Source organism: Lissotriton vulgaris, chromosome 4_1 (genome assembly GCF_964263255.1).
Source record: "Lissotriton vulgaris chromosome 4_1, aLisVul1.2, whole genome shotgun sequence".
NCBI lineage: Eukaryota > Metazoa > Chordata > Amphibia > Caudata > Salamandridae > Lissotriton > Lissotriton vulgaris.
In genome coordinates this window covers 1,458,103,963-1,458,128,307 of record NC_141691.1, presented here as the reverse complement: position 1 = coordinate 1,458,128,307, position 24,345 = coordinate 1,458,103,963, and the positions used below count along the sequence as shown (strand labels likewise).

Below are 24,345 nucleotides of genomic sequence, written 5' to 3'. Positions count from 1 at the left end.
CTGTCACAAAGCACTACCATACACATACATTATATGGGGAACATGTGTCATGCATAGAGGCTAGTTCTCATAAATAGAGCACCTGTATTAAAAACAGGATTATAGTTCAGATGATCTATGTTAGAAATACTAACACACAGTGATACAAAAAAAGAGAATAGTAATTTAACTTATGCAGTAGCTCAGTATATATCTTTCAGTGTCAGAAACATTTACGAAGTACACACACTCGCTGGAAGATGTCATCAGTGATTTCATCTGAGAAGTCATTAGTGATGTTACTGACCATGTCATGAGTGCTATATTATATGAGATCATAAGCAGTGCCTTGCGAGGGTGTAAGTTATAGTTAGCTCAGGTAACTCTAACTTCTGAAAAATCTGAATCTAACTGCAACGTCCCTGTAGCCTGTTTTTTTCATTCATAGATATATCTGTGTATATATATGTATAGATGGATATAGATTGATATATAGATATTTAAACCTTGCCTTCAAAGTTATGAAAAAATGGTGCTTCTGTTGTACAAACTGCATTGTAGTGACTTGTGCTGTGATTGTTTGCATTGTAGTGGCACAGTTCTGAACTCTTCTTGGTAAATTTGCCTTACCCAAAATTAGTTTCCTAATGAATCCATTTAAACAGTTGATGAAAGTATTTTTTATGTTAAGTAACTTATGTCTTTTAGGCGTATGTGGTTGAAGACAACAAGCAGGTTATTTTAGAAGGTCAGCATCATGTTACCCTTGAATGTGTTGGAAAAGAAGCATTGTCCTTTCCTCCAAAGCAGGTAATGTTACTGTTATTTTCTGACTTTTACTCAATAACGTTGTCCAGTGTTCTGGAATTTGTAGATCAGCATGGATTCATATGAAATTTTCAATACCTTTACTACTTCGGTAGCTTCAAGCCCGTTGAACAAGTGCAATATTATATATGTAATATCAAGTCAGTATAGGATTATGCAGATCAATGTCAGTTTGGACTCTACCCCTTTAGGACCCTTAATTTTGCTTTTTCATAGCCTGCTGGGCAGAAAATCTGGATTTTATTAAAGACAAGGAGGCTAATATTATGCAAATCTCCTTTGTTGCTGTGAGAAGTTGGCCTGATATGCAGTGCTCACTATTCTAGTGATCACTATGTATCAGTCCAAACAACCCTTATTGAGGATTGGTTGTAAGTCAACCGTAGACCAGCTATCCTAGTAGCGTGGACAAGAGCAGTCTTTAGGCTAAACTCTAGAGGGCGTGTTAAGCCAGCTGTTATACCATCACATATACCCCTTGAACACCAAGTGAAAGGACACCACACAAGTTGTTATGAAAATAAAAGTATATTTATTTAGAACACAACAGCCCTGGACTCTTTATGAGGACAGGGCGCTAAGCACAATACAAAGCTCTTATGAAAATACTGAAAGTCGCACAATTTACACAAATGCCCAAGGGGCACGAAAAACCATATACTCTAAAAGTGGAATGCGAAATTACTAGCAGGTAAGTACTACTCTAATAGGCTTTAGGATCGCTAGGACTGGACTACTGAACCTTCAGATTACTAGCAGGAGGCCTAGGGGAATCGGGTGCAGAGTGTGCACTCTCAAGCGGGATGCGGGACAAAGTCTATGGATGCTAGATTTCGTAAAGTTAGTGTTATCGGACGAATCCGACTAGGTAGAGCTGAAACGAAAAAGGATCTGGACCTTTGGATAGTTAAGCTATGCTGGAGCACCGAAATGCTCAGGTTACCTAGCCCAGGGGCTGTGGCTGCATAGGTCTGGAAAGACGTCGGGAATCCTTGTTGCAGTCTATGGAGCCTGAAAGAAGAAGTTGCTGGCAGGCGACCAGTGATGAAGTTCGATGTGATCCAAGCCTGGATCGGTGATGGAGGATACCTGTAAGCAGAGGGGACCAAGTTCTGAATCACTAGCCAGTGATTAGATGGGCACCAGGATGGCACCGGACGAAGTCACCTCGACCAGGTGAGTGGGCGACGCTGGGCTCTGCAGTCTCTCGGACCAGGAGGCGTTGTCGGCGACCAGGATGGAGGTGCGAGCTGTCACACGAAGGTATCTGCTGTCGACGTTGCTGGACCCAGGATTGGGGCAACAAGTCTTGGCAAATGCAAGCCCACACGGTGGACTTAAAATGGCGTCTGGAGTGGACCAGGAGGGTCCGGGGTGCTCCTCTGTTGGAGGGGAGCAAGAGCCAGTCTGGAGCAACCAGACTAGCGGTGTTGTCGTCGTGGTGCGTCGTCAGGAGGGCCACAAGCCAGCAGGCAAGTAGCCGGGCAACGCGGCGAGCAGCAAAGAGCAGAAGGGCCCCACGCAGATCTGGTGGATGCTGGGGGGCTGGACTTCGGTGCTGGAGCTGCTCAGGGTTAGGGCTTCTCAAACCCCAAAGCACTCACTCGAGGATCCCTCGGCGGTCGTGCTGGGCAAGCGTCGTGCAGTCTTGAAGATGGCCGGTCCCTCGAGGTTTCGTCACACCCACGAATCTCAGCTGAGCTGACGATGTAGGTAGAGGTCAGAGGTGCCAGGGAATCCGGGTCTCGTCGAGCTGGGCAGTCTTGATCCGGAGGAGAGACTTGCAGCAAACCGCGATGCGCTTGGATGGTGCCTGCTGTGCAGGGTGGCTACTCCTTAGCCACAAGGGAGAGTCTTCTGAAAGGTTCAAGAGTTCTTTCGTGGAAAGTCATCAAGATTCAGAATTATCTAAGTTGGGAAGGGTCCCTGCTCCCACCTTTATACTAAAGTAAGGGGCTGATACGGGACTAGGTCCTGCCCATGGGTGGGACCAGGAAGGGGGGTGGTTACACCCCTCTCCCATGCCGGACTTTCCCCAGCTCAGGTGCTGGTGTGCCCCTGGAACTGGTTCTAGCCGGCCTATGCGTAGTGAGCACCGGGGTGCCACTCGCAGTCACCTTCCTATTCAGCCCTGCCTACCCAGGATACACAAAACCCTGTCTGGGATGGTGCTAGCACCGCCCCTGGCAGGAAACCCTTTGTCCAAGCTCTCCTCGCTAGAAGGACTCCCAGCAGCAGGAGGTCAGACTTGTGTCTGTGGTGCCAGCATCCATTTTGTGATGCTGAGGCTTGAGTTAACTTTAACCGGGGTTCACAGTTACATACATGTTGTGTCCCTCTAGAAGGGTGGAATGCTAACCCCGTCGCCAGAATTGGCGAGGGGTTAGTATTCCAATTCGTATGACACCTTACTCGACATGTTTTGATAAAGCGATACCAGAGTTGGCATATAACCGCGAGGATTATAATGCACTTAAGTGTATATGGTATGCGTTATCATGTAACAGCTATTAGGACTTGGTTCCGCAAGCTGCAAACGGGCTCAGCTCATGCCAGAGCACCATCTCACACGATTCCAAGCACTCTGCCTTCAGGATTGTCAAGGCCTGCCATAGGAGTGACTGATAGGAATACGAGTGTCCATTTTAGGGTTAGATATAGGTATACTATATCTACAGCGAGGGGTGATTACAATACCTTGCCCCAGCTGTCGTGCAGCCAGTTGTGTCAGATTTAGATGGCCAGCCATGGGTGGCATAATACATGCTGCAGCCCCTGGTAGGCCCTGGGTACACCTATGCCCTGAGTTACAGGGTCTGATAAGGTGGCCCAGTACCAATTGGTAATGTACCTAAGGTACATGGAATCCATTTTACAGAGAGAGCAGTAGGCCTGGGGTCCTGATTGGCAGGGTCCCAGGCCAACTATGTCAAAAACCAGCTAAAACACAGGGCAAAAAGTTGGGGGCAACCATAGTCAGGATCTACCTTCCTACAGTTGCCACAGCTCAACAGGAACAATTGAAGAACATAGAACTTCAATGAACATTCCAATGAGATATAAAGTCCCCCATGACCAGCCATCTTCCTTCTTTGTTAGACTGCGAAGAAAAAAGTTCAACAAGTAGAAATCAGGAGTCCAAATGAAGACAGCTTTCCAACTCGTGGTCCGGAGGGAAGTAAATTCTTATTCTGAAAGAAGAATAGAATTCCGTAATATCTTCTTAAAACATCTGGGTGGGTTTCAATTTAAAAAAAGTGGTAGGATAATATTAGCCTCCGTGTCCTTAATAAAATCCAGATTTTCTGCCCAGCAGGCTGTGAAAAATCAAAATTCTATGGCACAACACAGTTTTGTTTTTTTCCAAATATTTTTAGTGATTTTAAAAATACAAACCTTGGACATTACAATATCATGGAAGGACATTATTACTATCGTAGCAACCAAAAGAATCTCGCCCTACTTGGCCTACATTATGCAGATTGTACAGTGGAAAAAAACAATATGTTCGCTAGGTCAAATGTCCATTTGTCCATAGGTATGTTCCAGGCATTTATATCACAGCAATGCAGTTCCAGAACAAATACCCGGCCGTTCTGCCATACAGCCATCAATTATCAGGCTAGTGGCTCTGCATACAATCTATAGTGTCTGAGAATTAAAATCGTAACAGAAAGCAACAAAACATTTTACCCCCCTCCCCTAACCACCCATGTGCTCAGATCCTAGCCTGTATCCATGTGTACAAACGCCTGTCGTTCAAGAGTGTATGTAGTGTGGTGGAAACATTCGTCATTTTCCTATGGTCTGTCAGTGGTCACTGCTAGTACCCAAATGCATGGTATGGAATCGGAGGCGTGCGCTGCCAGCTCAAACTTACTCCATGGAACCCGCACTCTAAGGTGGGGTGCGCTCTTCAGTCACCAACATCCAGTGTAGCAAAATCATTCAGTAGTGTGTGCCACTCCTATGAAATAGGTGTTTGTCTCAGTCCCCTGTATTCCTCCCTGCCTAACTCTGCTCTCTCTGCTCCCCCCAGCGAAGTACCTCGGCATGCCAGTCCATTGGGGATGGGTGTCTAGTCAATTTCCAGCGCGTGGTCACCGTTTGTTTGGCCAGGAAAAGCGCAAGATTACCAAAACGCGAGGAGGGATTCCCTTTCTTAGCACGGGGCCCAATCCCAGGATGCAATATTCGAGGGAATCATATGGGCGGGACGGGACCACCGTCGCAAGACTGACACAAACTTTTTCCCAGTAATGTCCCATATGGCACAACACATAGGCCATATTATGCAAGTTCAAAGTGCATTAAGAACATTATCAATCACATTAGAGAGTGGTCTAAAATAACAATTCTTAAACATACTATAATTTGACCAGTCTGCTGCCATAAGTATTTCTTGTAGCCCCCGTCGAGAAAGTAGGCTTTGGAAGCTGATGCACCTCTGAGAGAATGTGCTCCAAAGATAGGTGTCCACACCACTTTCATACATGACTTCCTTCACCCATCTTGCTAAAGTTGGTTACGCAACTCCCTTATGAGGAGATCTGCAGGAAATTAATAATTTACTCTCATTCAAACTCAGACTTTGAGTTCTTTTCTCGTATTCTTTCAAACATTTACCCACACATAGTCTTTCATTCTGAGGAAAGAATGGGTAATAGATATAAGAGGACATAGTTTTGGTTCTCTTTTGCGGTAAAAACAAACACCCTCTGGTTGAAAGGCCCTGCTAGAAATATCTAAAGCTTTGACATCTCAAGCGTTTACATCTGAAGTTATTCTGAAGGATACTAGACATAACAAAACAGTAAGTTTAAAAGAGATGCGCTTTAAAGAGATAGAGGAGTTCTCTCCCCAGGAAGATAGGGTACGAAGTACACGTGTAACATCCTATGGGGCAGACTATTTAGCGTTTGGAGGGTTAAGAACTCTCATACTTCTCATTATCTTTTTGCTTAGCAAATTCTGTCCGACCGAGAGGCCATTAACTAGGGAGTGACCTGCAGAAATATCAGATCTATAGACATTAATGGTTCTGTAAATCTGAAAGAGACACGTTAGTGATAGATTCCTTACCTTAGAATAGAATATACCCAGGCGTCAGACTGGATCCGGAAAGTTTTGCGTAGCAGTACCCTTGCGCGTCGGTAGGCGTCGTCTGCGGCTCCGCGTCAGTCGTCGGCGTCGTGGGCGCCGTGATGACGTCATCGGAGTACTTAGACGCCGCCTCCGCGTGCTGACGTCAGTTCTTCTTTTTTCCGCGCCAGGCAGCGCAGATCTGGAAAGAGCAGTTCCCTAGTCACTTTTTGACTAACTTTTGGTGATCTTTTGATCCACTTCGAAGTCTGTACGACTCCGACGGTGCCGTTAGGGATGCCCGGGTTCAAGCATTGCGACGAGTGCGACCGTACCATGTCGGTCACGGATCCCCACCGCCTGTGCCTGACGTGTTTGGGCGTCGACCATGACGACGAGGCCTGTTCCGACTGTCGGGCTCTTTCGAGGAAGGCCAGGCGGGAGCGGTCCCGCAGGCGACTCGAACTCCGCCAGTCGGCTCCGGGAGTCGGCACCTCTCCTCCGGGTCCAAGTCATCAGGTAAGAAGCATAAGAAGTCGAAGAGACATCATCGCTCTTCTGACGCCCCCCGACGCTCGCGCGATGCGGCCGGGGGTTCGGGTGACACCGCCCACGCGGCTCCTCGGGAGTCGCGGGCGCCGCGTTCGGCCCCATACCCCCCGGTCCCTGGGCTGAACGCGACGCCGGAGATCGAGCGTTTCCTCATGGCCATGAGGTCCCTTTCTCCTCCGACTGGTTCCACGGCGCCTTCGGGCCCAGCGAACCCGTCTGGGGGCCCTAATGGGTCGGGGGCTTCGACCCCGACGCTGTCGGGTGCTTCGGCCCGACGCCGCCTTCGGGCACGGACGCCGCAGGGCCCCACGATCCCGACACCGCCGGTGCCCTCGGGCCCGGCGCCGCAGGGTACAGCGGCCCCGGCGTCGTCGGCGCCTCTGGACCTTCCTCGGGCGATGGATCGTCACCGGTGGACCTTAAGACCCCCTCGGCGTCGGTCCGTGTGGTGTCCCCTCCGGCGTCGTCCTCGGGCGGCGCCGTCCCTGATGCCTCGTTTCAATCTGTTCCGACGTCGGGACGACGCCATCGGCGCCGATCTCGACGCAGTTTGGAGATTTTAGTTTCTATGAACCGACCTCATTCAATTACGACCCTGAATCTCAGGAGATGAGGGATGAGGAGGATTGGGAGGGGTCTGAGGACCCTCTGGCTTGAGAGTGCCAGTCTAACATGGACTGGACAGGAGACCTTGGGGAGGCCAGTGGCCTGGACACCTCTCCAGACACTGGATTTGTCTCTCCTCCTACCGTGGCTTCTGAGGAGGGTGCTACCTATGGTGTGGTGTTGATGAGGGCTGCCAAGGCCTTGGGCCTTGAGCTCCCCGTCGCGGCCGTGAGGACTAACCTCCTCACTGAGGTCCTTAAGCCGCAGTCATGCTCCATGGAGCCTCTGCTGCCGTTTAACGAGGCCTTGACGGACGTTCTTTTGGGCACTTGGTCCAGGCCCGCTACAGGTTCGCCTGTAGACAGGAACGTGGCCAGACGCCACCGCCCGGCCCCGGGCGACCCATGTTTCCTGTCCACCCACCCCACCCCCGAGAGTCTGGTCATCCGGGCCTCTAACTCCCAGACCGCCTTCCCGACGGCCCCGCCGGACAGGGAGTCCAAGAGGTACGAGAAGATTTTCTCGTCCCTTAGCTTGGGACTGCGGTCTTCCAACACCGCATGCCTCTTGGGCCGTTACACCCACTCTCTGTGGGAAACGGTGGCGGAAGTGCTGCCAGAGTGTCCGTTGGGGGTACGGGCCAAACTCGGCCAAGCCCTTGTGGAGGGCCGGGACACAGCCAGGTATTCAATCAGATGAGGACTGGATACTACTGACTCCCTGGGCAGAGTGATGGCTACGACGGTGGCACGCAGGACGCATATTTCCACATCCCCGTCCTGCCGGCCCACCGGCTTTACCTGCGGTTAACAGTAGGCCTCGAGCACTTTCAGTTTACGATGTTCCCCTTCGGCCTTACAAGCGCCCCACGGGTGTTCACGAAGGTGATGGTCGGAGCTGACCTGCGCAGGTTGGGGGTTTGTCTTCCCCTACCTAGACGACTGGTTGTTGAAGGCGGGCTCGCCCCAGGCAGTCGTCAGCCACCTCCAGACTACGGCGGATCTCCTGCACCAGCCGGGATTTTCCATCAATGTGCCGAAGTCACACCTGTGCCCCTCTCAGAAGCTCCTTTTCATCGGAGCGGTTCTCGACTCGGGATATACAGGCTCTGATTCCGATCTTCGGGCCGTTATCCCGAGTTTCGGTAAGGTTGACGCTGCGGCTTCTGGGGCTGATGGCCTCCTGCATCCTTCTGGTGCATCACGCACGGTGGCAGATGCGGGCTCTGCAGTGGGACCTGAAGTTTCAGTGGGCCCAGCACCGGGGCAACCTGTCCGACCATGTCCTGATCTCGGAGGGCACTGCGAGACAGCTGCAGTGGTGGCTCACGGACCGCGATTGGGTCAACGACAGATCCCTCTCCCTTCCCCAACCGGAGCACGTAGTTGTGACGGACGCGTCCCTCCAGGGCTGGGGAGGCCACTTGGGAGAGGCGGAGATCAGAGGACTCTGGTCTCCGGCGGAGTCCCGGCTCCATATCAATCTGTTGGAGCTGCGGGCGATTTGTCTGGCACTGAAGGCATTCCTCCCGTCTGTCCGAGGGAGTGCAGTGCAAGTGTTCACGGACAACACCACCGCCATGTGGTACTGCAACAAACAGGGCGGAGTGGGGTCGTGGACCCTTTGCCAGGAGGCTCTGCGTCTCTGGCAATGGCTGGAACATCAGGGCGTGACTCTGGTGGTTCAACACCTGGCAGATTCTCTGAACGCCAGGGCGGACTAACTCAGCCGTCGGTGCTCGATGGATCACGAATGGCGTCTGCACTCGGACGTGGCGCAAGGCCTCTTTCTGCGATGGGGAGAGCCTTGGTTAGATCTATTCGCCACCGAAGAGAACGCGCAAAGTCATCAGTTCTGCGCGTTGGAATTTCCAAGGCGGCACTCGCTCGGAGACGCTTTTCGTCGTGAGTGGAGCTGTGGTCTGTTGTACGCCTTTGCGCCTATACCACTTCTGCCCAGAGTGCTGAAGAAGATCAAGCGCGACCGGGCACAAGTCATCCTTGTGGCTCCGGACTGGGCACGAAGATACTGGTATCCTGAGCTACTCAGTATGTCAGTCGATCCCCCGGTTCGTCTGCCTCTTCAGAAGGACCTTCTGTCGCAGCAGCAGGGGTCGGTCCTCCACCTGAACCTGTCCAGTCTCCACCTCCATGCTTGGAGATTGAGCGGCGACAGTTGAGGCCATTTGACTTGCCTCCTGAAGTCTGTAACATCATTCTGGCAGCCAGGCGTCCCTCCACAAAGACGGTATACGCCTGCAGGTGGGACAGATTTGTGGCATGGTGCACAGCAAAGGCTGTGGATCCCATCAATGCCCCTCTCTCTGAGGTTCTCCTCTTCCTTCTTTCTCTTGCCTAGCAGGGCTCTGCTCTGGGCACTGTCAAGGGCTATCTTTCGGCTCTTTCAGCCTTTCTGAGGCTGCCTGACCAACCTTCTTTGTTCAAGTCCCCTATCGTAAATCGTTTCCTGAAGGGCATCACTCATACCTTTCCTCCTGTTCCCTTCGTGATGCCTCAGTGGGACTTGAACCTGGTTCTAACGTTTCTGATGTGCGCTCCCTTTGAGCCACTTCACAACTGTCCTCTTCGCCTTCTTCCTTTGAAGACTGCCTTCCTGGTAGCCATCACCTCTGCCAGGAGAGTGAGTGAGCTCCAGGCTCTGTCTTGTAAGCCTCCTTTCCTTTCAGTCCATCCGGACAAGGTTGTATTGTGGACAAGGCCCTCCTTCCTTCCCAAGGTAGTCACGGCCTTCCACATTGGGCAATCCATCCCGTTGCCCACCTTCTTTCCGCCTCCGCACCCCTCGAGAGAGGAGGAGAGGTTCCACCGTTTGGACCCAAAACGTGCGCTCTCATTTTATCTGAACCGCACACAACAGTTCCGGGTGGATGATCAACTCTTTGTTGGGTACGCGGGCGCTAAGAAAGGGTAAGCGGTGCACAAGCGGACCATCTCACGGTGGATTATCTTGTGCATCCAGGCGTGTTACTCCTTGGCTAAAAAGGAACCCCCTGTTGGGCTGAGGGCTCATTCCACTCGAGCCACGGCCACTACTACTGCCTTGGGCCGGGCTGTGCCCTTGCAGGACATTTGCCAGGCAGCTACGTGGGCCTCGCTGCACACATTTGCAAGGCACTACTTCCTGGACAGTCAAGTCCGGAGGGACGGCTACTTCGGCCGTTCCGTCCTCCAGGACTTTCTGGTATGATTATTGGTTCGCAGACCCACCACCACGGGGATGGTATTGCTGGGGTATCTATTCTAAGGTAAGGAATCTATCACTAACGCGTCTCTTTCAGATGCACAAGTTACTACTTGTGTAACGATATATCTGTAAGAGACATTAGTTAGTGATAGATTCCTTACCGACCCACCCATCCTCCCCGTTCTGCGAACCGATATCTAGGGTTAAGGTCATCCCCTTTCAGGGCCCTAGTTTCTTGGCACCAGTGTTGGTTTTTGTCATGGCTCTGCGCTTCTGGCGCGGAAAAGCTGTGGCTAAGAACTGACGTCAGCACGCGGAGGCGGCGTCTAAGTACTCCGACGACGTCATCACGACACCGACGACGGACGCGGAGCCGCAGACGACGCCTACTGACGCGCAAGGGTACTGCTACGCAAAACTTTCCGGATCCAGTCTGACGCCTGGGGATATTCTATTCTAAGGTAAGGAATCTATCACTAACTAATGTCTCTTACAGATATATCGTTAACACAAGTAGTAACTTGTGCGACAGGCTCGAAGTAAAGAGTTCAGACAGTTAGTTAACAACGTGTACTAAATCAACTGAAACGGGATCATAACTTCGTTGAAAACACCAGCGAACCCATTTGTTCCATACCAGTCGATATGCTTTCCTTGTTCCAGATGCCCATGACTCATAAATGAGTCTGAAAGCATTTGGCGAAAGCCCTGGGATTCACCACTGTCTCCCGAAATCTTTCATGCCGTCAGAACCAGGAGACCCTGGTCTACGAGGGGATGAATGCCCCCTTCTGGACCCAAGAGTATTTCTCGGAAGTAAGGAATTAAGATTGGAAAGTCTATGCTCATTTCCAGGATGATTGGAAACCAGGCTTGAGATCTCCAGAGGGGAGTTATCACAATTATGTTCTCTGTGTAACATCGAGCTCTGCCATTTCATGCTTCAGCATTCTTCAATCACCAAAGGAGTTCGCTCTTTGATTCCTGATCTAAAGAGATCATTTGGGAGTATGATTGAGTGAATCTTAGAGCCTTGGCTTTTAGCCTTTATAGAGCTTGATAAAGTAGGGGTCCCGGAAAGATGGCCTGAATTGTGGACAATAGAAGGCCCAAAGATCCTTGCTAGGAGTCTTAAGGGGAAGGTCTTTTTGGCGCGTGTCTTCCTTAGTTCTTTCCTCACCTTCCTTACCTTTTCCGAAGGTAGTTTCAGTTCTGTTTTTATAGTATCTACCAGGAAGCTTAAAAACTGTGTTTGTTGGCTTGGTACTGTACAAGAATTTTTCTTGTTTATCATAAAAAAAAATAGGTGTTCTAGAAGAAGTATTGGGAGGTCCGTTGAAGTGAAACAGTCTGTTTTGATTGCGCCATTATTAGAATATCGTTGAGATATATAATTAGTCTCACTCCCCTCTCCCTGAGCTAAGCAGTGACGGGACGGAGTACCTTGGTGAAGCAACAAGGGACGTAAGATAGACCGAAAGGGAGACTGCAAAATTGGTATAGCTTTCCTCCCATGTGAATTGGAATAATTTTTGATGAGGTTTGCAGATTGGGATTGTCAGATATGCGTCTTTTAGGTCTAGTCTCGTCAGCCAGTCCCATTTTCTTAAAATGTCCCTTAAAAGGTATATTCCCTCTATCTTGAAGTGATGGTAGACTACCCAGTGATTTAAGTCTTTTAGGTTATATATGGTCCCTGTTCTTTGTTTTTCTTCTCTACCAGGAAGATGTTGCTGAGGAAGCCTAAATCAGTGCCCTTGATAATTGCCCCTTTTTTTAATAAGTCTTTTACCTCTTAGGAGACCAGATCTTTGTCCCTGGATGAGAAAGCAATCTCTTGTGGGTGTCTTGTTTGAAAGGGGGTATCGGTGAAGTCTATCTTGTAGCCCTTCACCGTATTCAAGACCCAAGTGTCTTGAGTTACTAAATTCCAATTGCCAGCGAATTGGAGTAATCTCCCTCCCACCTTTGGAGGGGTATCTGAAAGGTCTTTTGAGGTTCCTACCTTATCAAAAGGAACGTTGTCTCAGCTCTCCTCTGAAGGGTTGTCCGCGGTTTCTCTGCCTCTATGGGTAGGATTGCTGGGTGCTGTTGTTGTTGGTAAATCTGCCGCCACAGCCGATAAAGGGTCTTGAGGGTGGTATTCTACGGCCGGGTAAATGACCCTGCATTCTCCCAGCCCTGGTAAAAACTCTATCCTGAAACACGTTTTTAATTTCCTTCTGAAATTTTTGTATGGGGCTATAGACGCCAACGTATTTAGCCATTTCTTTGATGAAATCTTTGCCAAAAGCATGCCTTGGGAGTTAGGACCTCCATCTTTTTTGGCTAACTCAATCAGCTTAGGGTCAATCTTTAGTAGCACCCCTTTTCTTCTCTCTGTGGAGATGGCGGTATTGGCATTGCCTACAAGGCATATTGCCATTTGTATCCTTAGGGTCAATTGGGTTATCATCCAGGTAGGCGAACTCGGCCATCTCAGATATTTTGGTGAGTGGGCCTATGGTGTTGATAAGACTATCTTGACAGGATTTTAACCCTTTGTTTAGGCCTTTCCTTGGGTCTCTGGTGTTCTTAGATATGAATGCTACTACCTTTGGGTCTAGTTCCGGGGTCATAGCTACTTTATTGTGTACGGAAGGGCGCGGGCATTCAGATTGAATTCTGCTTTTAACTTCTTTGGAGATCTCTTTCCTCAACCAAAAGAAGAGGTAGTCCTCGACATGTTGGGATGGGGTCCACTCCGGTGATAGTGGGTGTTTTATTAGTAGAGGATTGAACATTTCCTCACCAAAAGGATCCAAGTTCCCCATATCGGATCCCGAGGCCTTAGATGCCTGTTCCGAGCTCCCTGTTCCCCTTAGTTGAACTTCTTCCGCATCTGTATTGAACCCAGACGAGCAGGATAGCTTGATCTCTGATTCGTAGCTTTCGTCACTATCAATGTGGATAGGGAGCTCTGGGCCTTTATCTTGCCCATCCGGGGTGCCAAAGGCACCAGTCTTGTCACCGCCTTGTGAGCGTGATGAGGGGATGGAGGTTTTTTTTTTTTTTTTTGCACCCTTTCCTTTATTTCCTACTGAAGCCCTCTTCTTGGTAGCCCTAACTGCTCCAGCGTATTTGCTTGCAGAGGGGCGTGGGGATACGAGAGAAAAAGAGTCTATTTTTTATTTATGGTTTCATCAGTTGAGCCCAAGACCTTCTCCAGTGCCTTATTAACTAGGTCCTTTAATTTTTCCTCAACATTTAGTTGAGGCGGGGGTACAGACATTGTTAATGGTATTATAGTGAGAAGGGGGGTTCCTTGAAAAGGTATCTATCGAGGTAGTGGTTTAATCCTTACTACCGCCCTTATTATTTTATTTTTTTTAAAGCTAGAACTATTTAAATTGTGCCTGGCAGTAGAAACATTTGTTATTATTGAATGATGTAAAGGATTGATGTCTGGCAGTAGATCCTACCTAACTCTGATAGATTGCATTTTGTGAGTAGCTGATCGGTCGGAAGAAAGGCAGTTAATACATTTTCTGGTAATGTGTCATTTAAACAGCTGATTCCGACGTTGGGAGAGCCTGCAATTGCTTGAAAACGTTCCCAAGGTCCTAAAATGGCTGCCGCGCAGGTTGTATGCGTGCGTGGGGTATTTTCCTCAAATGCGCCTGGCCCGCCTCAGCACGCACGATCGCATAGAGGGGGTCGGGTCAGAAAATTTGGGATACGCGGGTCGGTTCCCTGTGAGGGGTAGGGATCTCCACGGGAGAGATGATTGTTAATCGGGAAGCGGTCGCTGCAGAAGGACTCGTTGAATCTCATGGAAGCCAGTAGGAGAGTTTAAACTATGTGAAAAGACAGAGACAAGCGAGTCCGGTCCAAAATAAAACTGGAGGGAAGGGGAAGGGGTGTTTAGGGGGGAGGATATTAACCCTATTAACTCTTTGCCCCCTTAGTATAATGTTGACCAATGCGTTAGTACAGAAAAGAAAACAGCTGAAAGATTAAAGGCATTAGAAAAGCCGGAACATGCAGAGAGGGTCAACCATTATAGTAAATAACTATCAGGTATCAAATATAATAGTCAAACAGCGTATTAGGAAAAGACAATTTAAAAATACTAAGCTTGTAAAAGCAGTAATTATCTTTCTGAGCACCAGCAACAAAGAATGAAGATGGTTGGTCTTGAGGGACTTTATATCTCATTGGAATGTTCATTGAAGTTCTATGTTCTTCAATTGTTGCTGCTGAGCTGTGGCAATGAAAGAGATTTGCATAATATGGCCTCTGTGTCGTGCCATAAAATCAAGCTTGTAATGGATATCTGCTCCTGCAGATTTATTATGTGAACGCTTGACTGGATTCAGGAACGTTTTTATCACAGTAGACCTTCAGCAATGACCATCCATGTCTTGCAGCCACACTGAAAGTGACGTACAATGGATATGAAGGGTGCTCGGCCATTGATCACATCAGATACGTCTTGCTTTTTCCCTGCCCACATATAGTTAAGGGATGTAAAGGATGGAGCCAATATGAAACTATTCATAAGTCGCAAAAACATCAAGAGGAAGTGGGAAAGTCCTTATGTATTGTGCAAGAGCTATTGTATCCATCGGAATGAACGTTTCAGGAGGGAAGTAGCATCTTCTTGGGTACCTGGTGGGGTTCTGTCCAGATTTAGGAACCTTAGTTAAATCCTTTGAACTTTGAAGGTAGAAAGGCATCCATCATCACGCAGATCCTTTAAGACAGGTACGTACTAATAATACAGCATTAGATAACTCTTACACAGAATTACAGAAGTCCTTGAGAACCAGACCATCCTTCTCAAAGATATTTTGCAACTTGGCTCGGTGGAAGTCATGCTATTACTTCCCTTTTATGAGGTCTTTTGGAACCCTATCTTAATTGCACAGAACAATCTGGCTTCAGCGGTAAACAGCCAGGTCGCCCACTGCCATCACCGAGCTCCTTGGGACCCAAAATTCTCAAATAATTCTCCTTCCTTAGAGAGAATTGTTGTGCAGGCTTCCTCATCCTTCAAGCAGAACTCTGACTTGTTTACCTCTAATTCTCTATATAGTGTTTCAGAGGATTTCGGCGATGAGGAAAAATGTATTTTCTTTAGAGAGCATTAACCATTACTCCACAATTTTACTTTGCCTTCTGACATGGTATTCCCAATCCTTGTGGGTGATGGCACAAATGGTCATTTTAAATCTACCCAACCTCCTTTGTCACTATTTTGCAAATGTTGGGCATGATGAACCGGAAGCAGCTAAACAAAACCTCCCCTCTCACCTAGACATGGTGGATTTAGTGGTGAAATCTATAAAACCCTCAGTTCCTGTCTACTACCTCCTATGGATGAGCTCAATAGAGGTTTTAAGGGATGTGCAAGGAAATCTGATGCCCTACGACAGAGCTCACATTTTGTGCAAGATGGCAATCTAGGCCCTGGAGCGATTCAGAGTGCGAGGCCAGGACGCAATACTTCTGACTTGTTTCTCTGGCATGCCAGTTTCAGCAGCAATACTGCAAGTTATGGTATATTCTGGAGAACTGCTCTATTGGTTTTGTCAGCCCTCACAACTAGTTTATCAGCAGACAAAGCTCTTACACAGCTACAGGTGAAGTGGCGATTCTAGTGGCTATCATAGGTGGCAGCAGCAGCAATTGTCTTCCAGAGTACCTGGTTCCTTGCAAAACGGTCTTAATTCTCCTCTGAGGGAACAAGTGCCCTTGTGGAAGGGTCAAGTGTCTTTTCACTTGGCATGCTGGCAGTCCATTACTACAGACTGTTGTATCAATCAGATTGTCAAGCAAGGCTATACCCTTCTTCTTCAAGACTTGCCTCCTCCCTTTCCCCCATTCTTTCCAGTCAATCAGGCCCTCATCTTTCATCAGGAGACTGTTGTTCTGCTGAGCAAAGGCCCGTTGAGTTTGTTGCAGAGTTTGCTCCAGATGTCAAATACGGGCAGGGATACTATTTCCTATATTTTCTTGTTCTCTGGAAGCATTTGGTGGCCTCCATCTCTGTCTGGAGCTTTTGGATTTTGAATACCCTCCTCTGCAAGGAAAAGTTTAAGATGGTCTCTATTGTATTGGTTTTCTTGTGTCTGAAGCTGCAAGACTGGAAGACGACTTTCTGGACTCCTATTTTCTCATATTGATACTGCAGTAGCACATGAAGTACCTATGTTTTGTGTTGGGCTCACCCACTGTCAATTAGCTGTCCTGTCCTTTGGGTTGCCATCAGCACCTCAGTTCTTCACTTAGTTTATGTCTGTGGTCACGGCACATCTTCAGAGGTTCAAGTTCTTTGTTCCATGTGACGATGGCTTGTTGCTGATGGTGGATTGCTGCAGCTAATGTTGGACTAGCTGAAGGCCATAATCTCCCTGCTCTTCAACTTGGGGTTTTTGGTCAGCTTCCTACCTACTGCGCTCCCAGAATCTCCGCCTCATGAGGGCTGTGCTTGACACTGACTTCCTGATTGCCTTATTGCACCCCCAACAGGTTTGAGACGTTCAAGCTATGATTCTGACATTGTTGAAAGGCTCTGCTTTCAGGCCTGACCATCCTCTGTCTGTTGGACCTGCTGGCCTTCTGTGTCCTGCTGGTCCCTCACTTTCATTGGCACAAGTGTTCCCTTCTCTGGAGTTTCCATTTTTGTTGGACCCAGTACGAGGGAGTCCTCAAGGATAACAATTAGAATTTCCTCGTAAGTAGCTTGAAGCTTGTGGTGGCTGCTGGAGAAGGATAACTGCATTTGTGATCAGCTGTTCTGTCTGTCTCTTGTAAAGGCCACCATGGTGACCAAAGGTCTTTGCTCTTGGTTGAGGCAGTCATTGCAATGCATTGGAGATCAGAGACCTCTGGTCTGCTGCAGAGCAGAATTGTAATATCTACCTTTTCAGTTTTGTGTGATTCACCTGCCTCTCAACGTGTTCCTGCCCTCCATCTATCGATAGGAGCAGGTCCTGATTGACAACATAACCACAATATGGTATGTGAACAAACAGGCTTTTGTCCCCTGTTTCTGATTGGCTGAATTTGTGGTTTTGTGCTCAAACTCGCTATATATAGCTGGTTTTGACCTTTCGATGGGATCAATGTATGTGTATACCAACAATCTCATTTGATGCCATCTTGCCAACCACAAGCGATATCTTTACCCAGAGGTGGTTCAACTCATTTCCACCGTCTGGAGGCTTTCTTTGGTGGACCATTTTGCCACTCACAAGAACAAGCAATTTCCGGTACTAGGGTCCCTGAGGAGTGTCTTTCATCTAAGGCTTTTATCTCCACCAGACATTCCTTGGACTCCTTGGGTTCTGAGTGCACTGCTGCACAGCTGTGTGCAGGTGATCTTAGTGCTGAACTGGCCATGGAGAGTACTTTACTCAAAAAAGAACAAAAATCCTGCCTCCAAATTAAACTCAAAAATAGTCACCAATCTATATAAGCCACCTGAAAGAATCCAAATCTATACTCAGACTTTTTTTATGTCAATAATAATTACTTTTTCAATTGTTCGTTTTTTCTTTTCTTTTTTTAATTAGTTATCACAATGCCTTTTCAGAACATATATTTAATTAAGCAATTGAGCTTTCGACAACATCATCAGCCTCCCACCTGTCAGAACAATATCACTTTAAGCCATTCATGCTATCACATGCCATTCACACCCTGTTTTTGCATACAACCATTCATAGTATAAAAGCAAAGCATGCATAAAGCATTTACATGGACCATCCTTAAATACATTTTTCCAAATTGACATCATGCAGTTAAACTGACAGGACAAAAATGCATCAATAATTCATCCGTTACGCCAATTTTAAAATATGATATACAATAATTTGTTACTCTTATGTCTATACATATATTGATCCTTTAATTTGGTTTTATTGTGATTGTGGTCCTCAAACCTTATGTGCTGATGTAGACTCTGTTTCGGTATTGGTGGTTAGGTGACCACCCACCTTCTTCAGGGCACACACTGATGGTTATTAAATAAACACCACAGTAAAAACAAGGATAGGAGGAGAACAAGGTGGCCTTGGAAAGGATTCAATCTACAATGAGAAAAGCCATTCTTTAAAAGATATGCAAATGCCTCGAAATGTAAATCAACACATGGAACTCCCAAACGACCTATATTGCTTTTATGTAGGCTGGCTGCAGCTCTTTGGGGCTATCCGCAATTACAACATTTTTATATTTTTTGTTTTTTTAAATTTAATTATTCAAAATCATTTTTCATCATTTATATCAAGAAGAAAAGAGTAAAACACACTTTTTATATAAATATCCAAAAGTGATATCTGTTACAAAAGGTAAACATATATATTATTATTTTTCATGGACAATAATATCTGTATCATTTCATTGCAATTGTACAACTCCTAATAATTGACCACACTTGCATACTAGCCGATCACGCCAACATACGTACCCATTCTTTTATCAAACCATACCATATCCTCCGAAGATCACATACACTACAAATGTCCCAGTAAGGCCAGATGCACAGCCATCTCCGTGACAGTGTTGTAGGTTGGCTATCAAACATCCAGGTCAACACACGTTTCGGTGGTGATCACTTTAGGACCACCTTCTTCAGGACCACTAATACAAAAAATACAGGTGAGTGGTTGAGGGATAGCATAGGAATGAGAAATAGATTTCTTTACATATCAGGAGAACGCCTGTTTGCCGTTCCAATTTTCTGTTTCCCATATCATTCTAATAAAGACAGACAATAGAGCACCGGAGAGGGATAGAGTGCCGCCACCCGGGACGCACCTGACATCCATATACACAGGTCTGTGTTTTCTGTAAGACATCTAGCTTTTGGGCACCGGGGAGGCTCTGGACTTCTACAACCGGACACAAGCGTTGCAATAGCAGGTACACCCAGTGGGGTTCCCTAGGCGGTACCTGAGGCAGCAGCGCGTGCCAGAGGAGGCCAGCACCTTCACAGACCGACACACGGCTGGGGCGGCTTGGCAGTTAAGCAAGAACGGGGTGCATACACGCGAATACCTCCATTAATAAAATGATATGGGAAACATAGAAAATTGGAACTGCCAGCAGCATTCCTATGCTATCCCCCAACCATGCGCCTTTATTTTTTGTATCTGTGAATCACCCTCTAGAACACTCCTGAGAGACGCTCAGTACCTCAGATTTTCTACTGCATGTTATACTAGGGAGTCTTTTTTTCAATCTACAACTTCTGACAGAAGATTTCTGGACTCCATTCTTTAGGAAAGTAATTTAATTTGATATATATAATCTTAGAAAGATATATATTCCAGTCTTTTACATCTGTTTGTTGTACTCTAAATCTAACTGAACTATGTCAGACAAGGCAAAAAAGTCTCTCTTCAAAGAGTGTGCCACTTGCTTGAAGAAGAGATTATATGTAGAAGACCCTCACGAAGACTGCATTTATTGTTTGTGCTCATCCCATAAAGCGTCAGACTGCAAAATATGTTGCACATTTTTAAATAAGACTCTCAGAGACCGTAAAGGACGTCTTCTCGTTAGGCTCCAAAAATGAAAACCAGTTCTGATCCTGTGTCAGACTCTGAAAGTGAGCAGTCTACTTCTTCAAAACCTTCCCTCAAACAGGAGAGGGATTCTACACACTCAGATAAGGAGCCTTACACTAAATGTGCCAATAAGTCCTCTCATGAATCTGCTAAAGAGCGCAAAAACCTTTCTCACAAAAAAGAGCAGCCGTCCAAGACTATATATGACCCGAAAACTCCCCCTCCATACCTCAAACTGACTTTTAAAAGACCTTCTGCTGACAGGTCATCGATAAGCTCTCTTCTGGTGAAGAAAAGTTGATCAGCACAGTCAACGACGAAATGCTGCACTTCAGGGACGTTGACATCGACTACTTTCTCTACTGCCCTCTCATTGTCTACATCTCTTTCGTCGTCGACTCGGCACTCGATGTCCTTACAAATGAAGCAGAGTCGACGGAGAAGCTACCGTCGACTAAGTCACCGTCGATGGAGAAACCAAGGTTGACGAAGGCGCAATCACTGCCACCGATGACGACACCACCATCGACGAAAGACCTCTCGCCGACAAGGATTCCTTTGCTGCCAAAATCACTTTCAACAACCAAATCGCCACCGTAGATGAGTTTTTCACAAACACAGACTACTGCTACTTATCTGGAGATTACACCAGAACATAATTCCCCCAGTAAGATTGCACAGCTTTTACCCACATATCTCCTGGAGGGGGGAGATTCCGAAGAGGAATGCCTGCTTGGAGATGCGTATCATCCGTCAGACTTACACGTTAGGTGTCAGCTAGGTGATGACTAAGAGGATGAGGATAAGTATTACCTGAACCAGGCCATCAACAGTATCAAGAAGAGATGGTGACAATGCCATCTGCCTTGCTCTCAGATCTATAATTTATGCTAGAAGATTACCGCCTGCGCTTCCCACCTTCAGTGCCTGTTACTAAATCTCCACCTCAACCGTTGGGGTCACCAGTACAAGTGATTACTCCTACCATCCTTTCAGTTCCAAATACTCCACAGTCTATTCCCCCTCCAAGAACCGATCTCCTTAAATGAAGAGTGAGGAAGAAGAACTTTGCGACACAGCCACGGAATGGGACAGCTATATGATGTCTTTACATGCCTCACCAACACCTCCGGTGGATTCCCCCCAGAGGACATAGGGGGATTTCCTAATCTGCTAGACCGTGCAGTGAAAAGATTTGCTCTACCAATGCCTTTTAAACAATCTGACCGTTTCTTGTACGATAATAAGGAACCATTCTTTAAAACGGTCACGGCTATACCCATAATTGATTACATTGATTACATCTGGGAAGAAGGTATTAAGATTATGAAAACTCTGGTGTCTATACTCGTGGCACTTCCACTCCTTGACAAAAAATACAACAGATGATGCGCCAGTGTGTCTCACAGGGCACCCAAAACCGCATTCCGTGGTCATGCCAGCTGCTACAAAATCCTGCGGCAACTCTTTCTGTGCCTCCTGTTAAGGACGGCAGACTTCTAGATTCCATTGTCCATGTCAGCACTGACAGTGAGGGCATTAATTTCTCTGGTGTTCTTAGGGAGCTATGATCGCCAGATGTGGTCAGACATTGCTCCCTACGTTGACATACTGCCATAGGATGCCAAGGTCGAAGCAAGAAAGATCTTGCATGAAGGAGAGCATCCAAGGAGATCATAGATTCGGCCATCGACGTCGCTATTACAGAATTCAGGCAGTTAGCAGGGGCGGCAGAGTGGGCTAAAGAACGGTGATTGATTAAACCCAGATCTTTTGACTGGGTGTGAGTGTTTGATTGGTTCAGATGCTCCGTCCATCACCTACCGCTTTGTTCGCCATAAGTTGGCAGAGTATGCTCAGACATGAGTCCCTTGCTCACTTTGCCACTGGATTCAAGCAAGCCTGGCTGAAGACGGCTGAAATGCCAGAAACCGGTCCTAGGAAGCTTGTTTCCGGTCCAGGGAAGGCATGGCTTGGCAGTTAGGGCTGGACTGTTCCCATGAGGCACAGGGTCAGACTGATTTGCATATGGCCATGTCTGAACTGGGGTGGCAGAGTGGGCTAAAGAAAGATGATGGATTAAACCCAGATCTGTTGACTGGGTGTGAGTGTTTGATTGGTTCAGATGCTCCGTCCATCACCACCCCCTTTTGTACAGAATTTTTACAGAGCGCCTTGCTCTGGTCGCAGCATTTCTCAGACAATGCCAACATCAAGTCTTTCCATCTCTGGGTGACTGGCTGATAAAGGCACCTTCCAAGACAGCAGCGAGAGTGTCCACTAAGGCCTACACAACTCTCTTCCAACAGTTGGGTCTTATTCTCAATCTACAGAAATCCAGACAGAACCCTTTGCAAACAATTGTCTTTCTAAGAGCCAAGTTAGACACAGTATGCTTAATGGCGTATCCTGTGTAAGAACGACAACAGTGGCTTCTCACTCTAACAAATTCCATCAAAAGGAAAAAGTCCCTTTCCGTCTGGCTTTCCAAATCACTTTTGGGAATGTCGTCAACATGCATACCGCTGACCCCATTATGTTGCTTCAAAATGCGTCCGATTCATGAGGAGCTGGACAAGCAACGGGTACAATCCGTCAGCTCCTTCGACCATATCATCAAAGTAACTCCACGCATGCTGAAAGCCTTAAAGTAGTGAACAAACAAAAGTCATCTGTCAATAGGGCTTCCCTACAACAAATAACGGCATCATTGGTAATTAATACTGATGCATCCCTGGAGGGATGGGGAGCTTACCTCCAAGAGCTCCAAGTAAGTGGCAAGTGGCATTGCACTCAAAGTCAATCCCACATAAAATTGCTGAAACTGAACGCTTTGTATCTGGTCCTCCAAGCTTTTCTTTCCAGAATACAAAATTCAAGAGTGCTTGCTTGTAAGGACAATACCACAACGATGCACTATATAAACAAACAGGGTGGTACAAGATCTTGTCCACTTTCCAGAGAAGCACAGAAGATCTGGGAGTGGGTGATAACTCACAAAATCTGCCTCAGAGCGGAAAACATTCCTGGGAAACCAAATACGTTTTCAGACACACTCAGCAGGCTCATGCCGTCATGGCACGTGTGGGAACTACACCAGCAGACCCTTTGCAAAATCTTCCATCGCTGGAGCACACCAGACTTTAATCTATTTGCAACTCCCCAGAACCGCAAATGCCAGGACTATGCAAGTTGCCATCCCGAACCAGGGTCATGGGGGAATGCCTTTTCAATTCCATTGCCCAGCATCTTTGCTTACGCTTTTACTCACACTCCTCTCCTCCCAAGAGTCCTCAGGAAGATGGAAGTCGAAACCTACAAGCTCATTCTCATTGCTCTAGCCTGGCCACGTCAACACTGGTACACAGAATTTCTTCTCCTATACCAGGTCCCACACATCCGAATTCATTGTGCCCAATCCTATGACAATGAACCAAGGGCAGATCCTACACCCAGACCCCTCCACATGGGCATGGCTCCTGAGTACAATGATTTCCAGCATTTGAACGTATCCAGGGAATGTAGAGAAATCTTAGCCAAGACCAGGGCTGACACTACAAACAAAACATACCTCTTCAAATGGAAATGTTTCTGCATCTGGTGCCATCAAGCAGGGACAGATCCGCTTACTATACCTTTTGCATCTGGCGCAGTCAGGTTTGGTTCATATAGTTTGATAGAGGTGCACTTAGCAGCCATTTCCCGTTTTAGATGATCACTTTTTTCTCCACCGTTATGGTCTTCTAGAATAATCAAACAGTTCCTCAAAGGACTATTTTGAGTCTTTTCCTCCTATAAGGGGTCCGCTTCTGGCGTGGTTGTTGAATGCTTTTCTTTCGCAATTAATGAAACCTCCCTTTGAGCTATTTCTCAAAGCGGAGTTGGCTTTACTCCTTGCCTTGACCTCAGCCAGAAGATTCAGCGAAATTCAGGCTTTTGTTATACAGGAACCATTTTTGCAATTCAAAACTGTAATGACAGAGTTCTCCTCCGCACAAATCCAAAATTCATACCCAAGGTCCCTTCTGACTTCTATCTTAATGAGCCTGTGGTACTGAAAACTTTCTTCACAAATCCTTCGACAGCAGCAGAGAGGGCTCTTCACTCGCTAGATGTCAAATGTTGCCTTAAGTTTTACCTCCAAAAGAGACAAGATTTTCGCAAGACGTCTCAACTGTTGGTCACATACAGTGCCCTAAGGAAGGGTTTCCCGTTCTCCAATCAAAGTATTTCTAGGTAGATATCAAGTGCCATACATAATTTGCATCAAATAGCAGGCAGACCTTTGTCTTCAAGAGTTCGAGCTCATTCCATGAGGTCTGCATCTACTTCTGTAGCTTTATTTGCTGGAGTGTTACTTTCTGAAATTTTCTGGGCAGCAACCTTTGTTATGCCGCAGTGGGACCTTATTTTGGTCCTCACCTATCTTATGTGTGCTCCCTTCGAGCCGTTACACAACCATCCCCTCCAGCTACTTACCATCAAGACAGCCTTTTTTGTGGCAATTACATCTGCCCAGAGGGTGAGTGAGTTGCAG

At 47.2% G+C, this 24,345-nt stretch overlaps 1 protein-coding gene across 3 annotated transcripts in view; it reads left to right on the top strand.

Annotated features, from left to right (window-relative positions):
- The window catches only part of TRAPPC8 (trafficking protein particle complex subunit 8), a 1,294,567-nt gene that overhangs the window by 1,125,447 nt on the left and 144,775 nt on the right, over positions 1–24,345 (top strand). For all 3 annotated transcript variants that reach the window (XM_086965686.1, XM_086965689.1, XM_086965688.1), the window contains one exon: positions 688–789. In XM_086965686.1, coding sequence (XP_086821812.1) covers positions 688–789 — 102 coding nt within the window. The remainder of the gene's footprint in view (positions 1–687; positions 790–24,345) is intronic.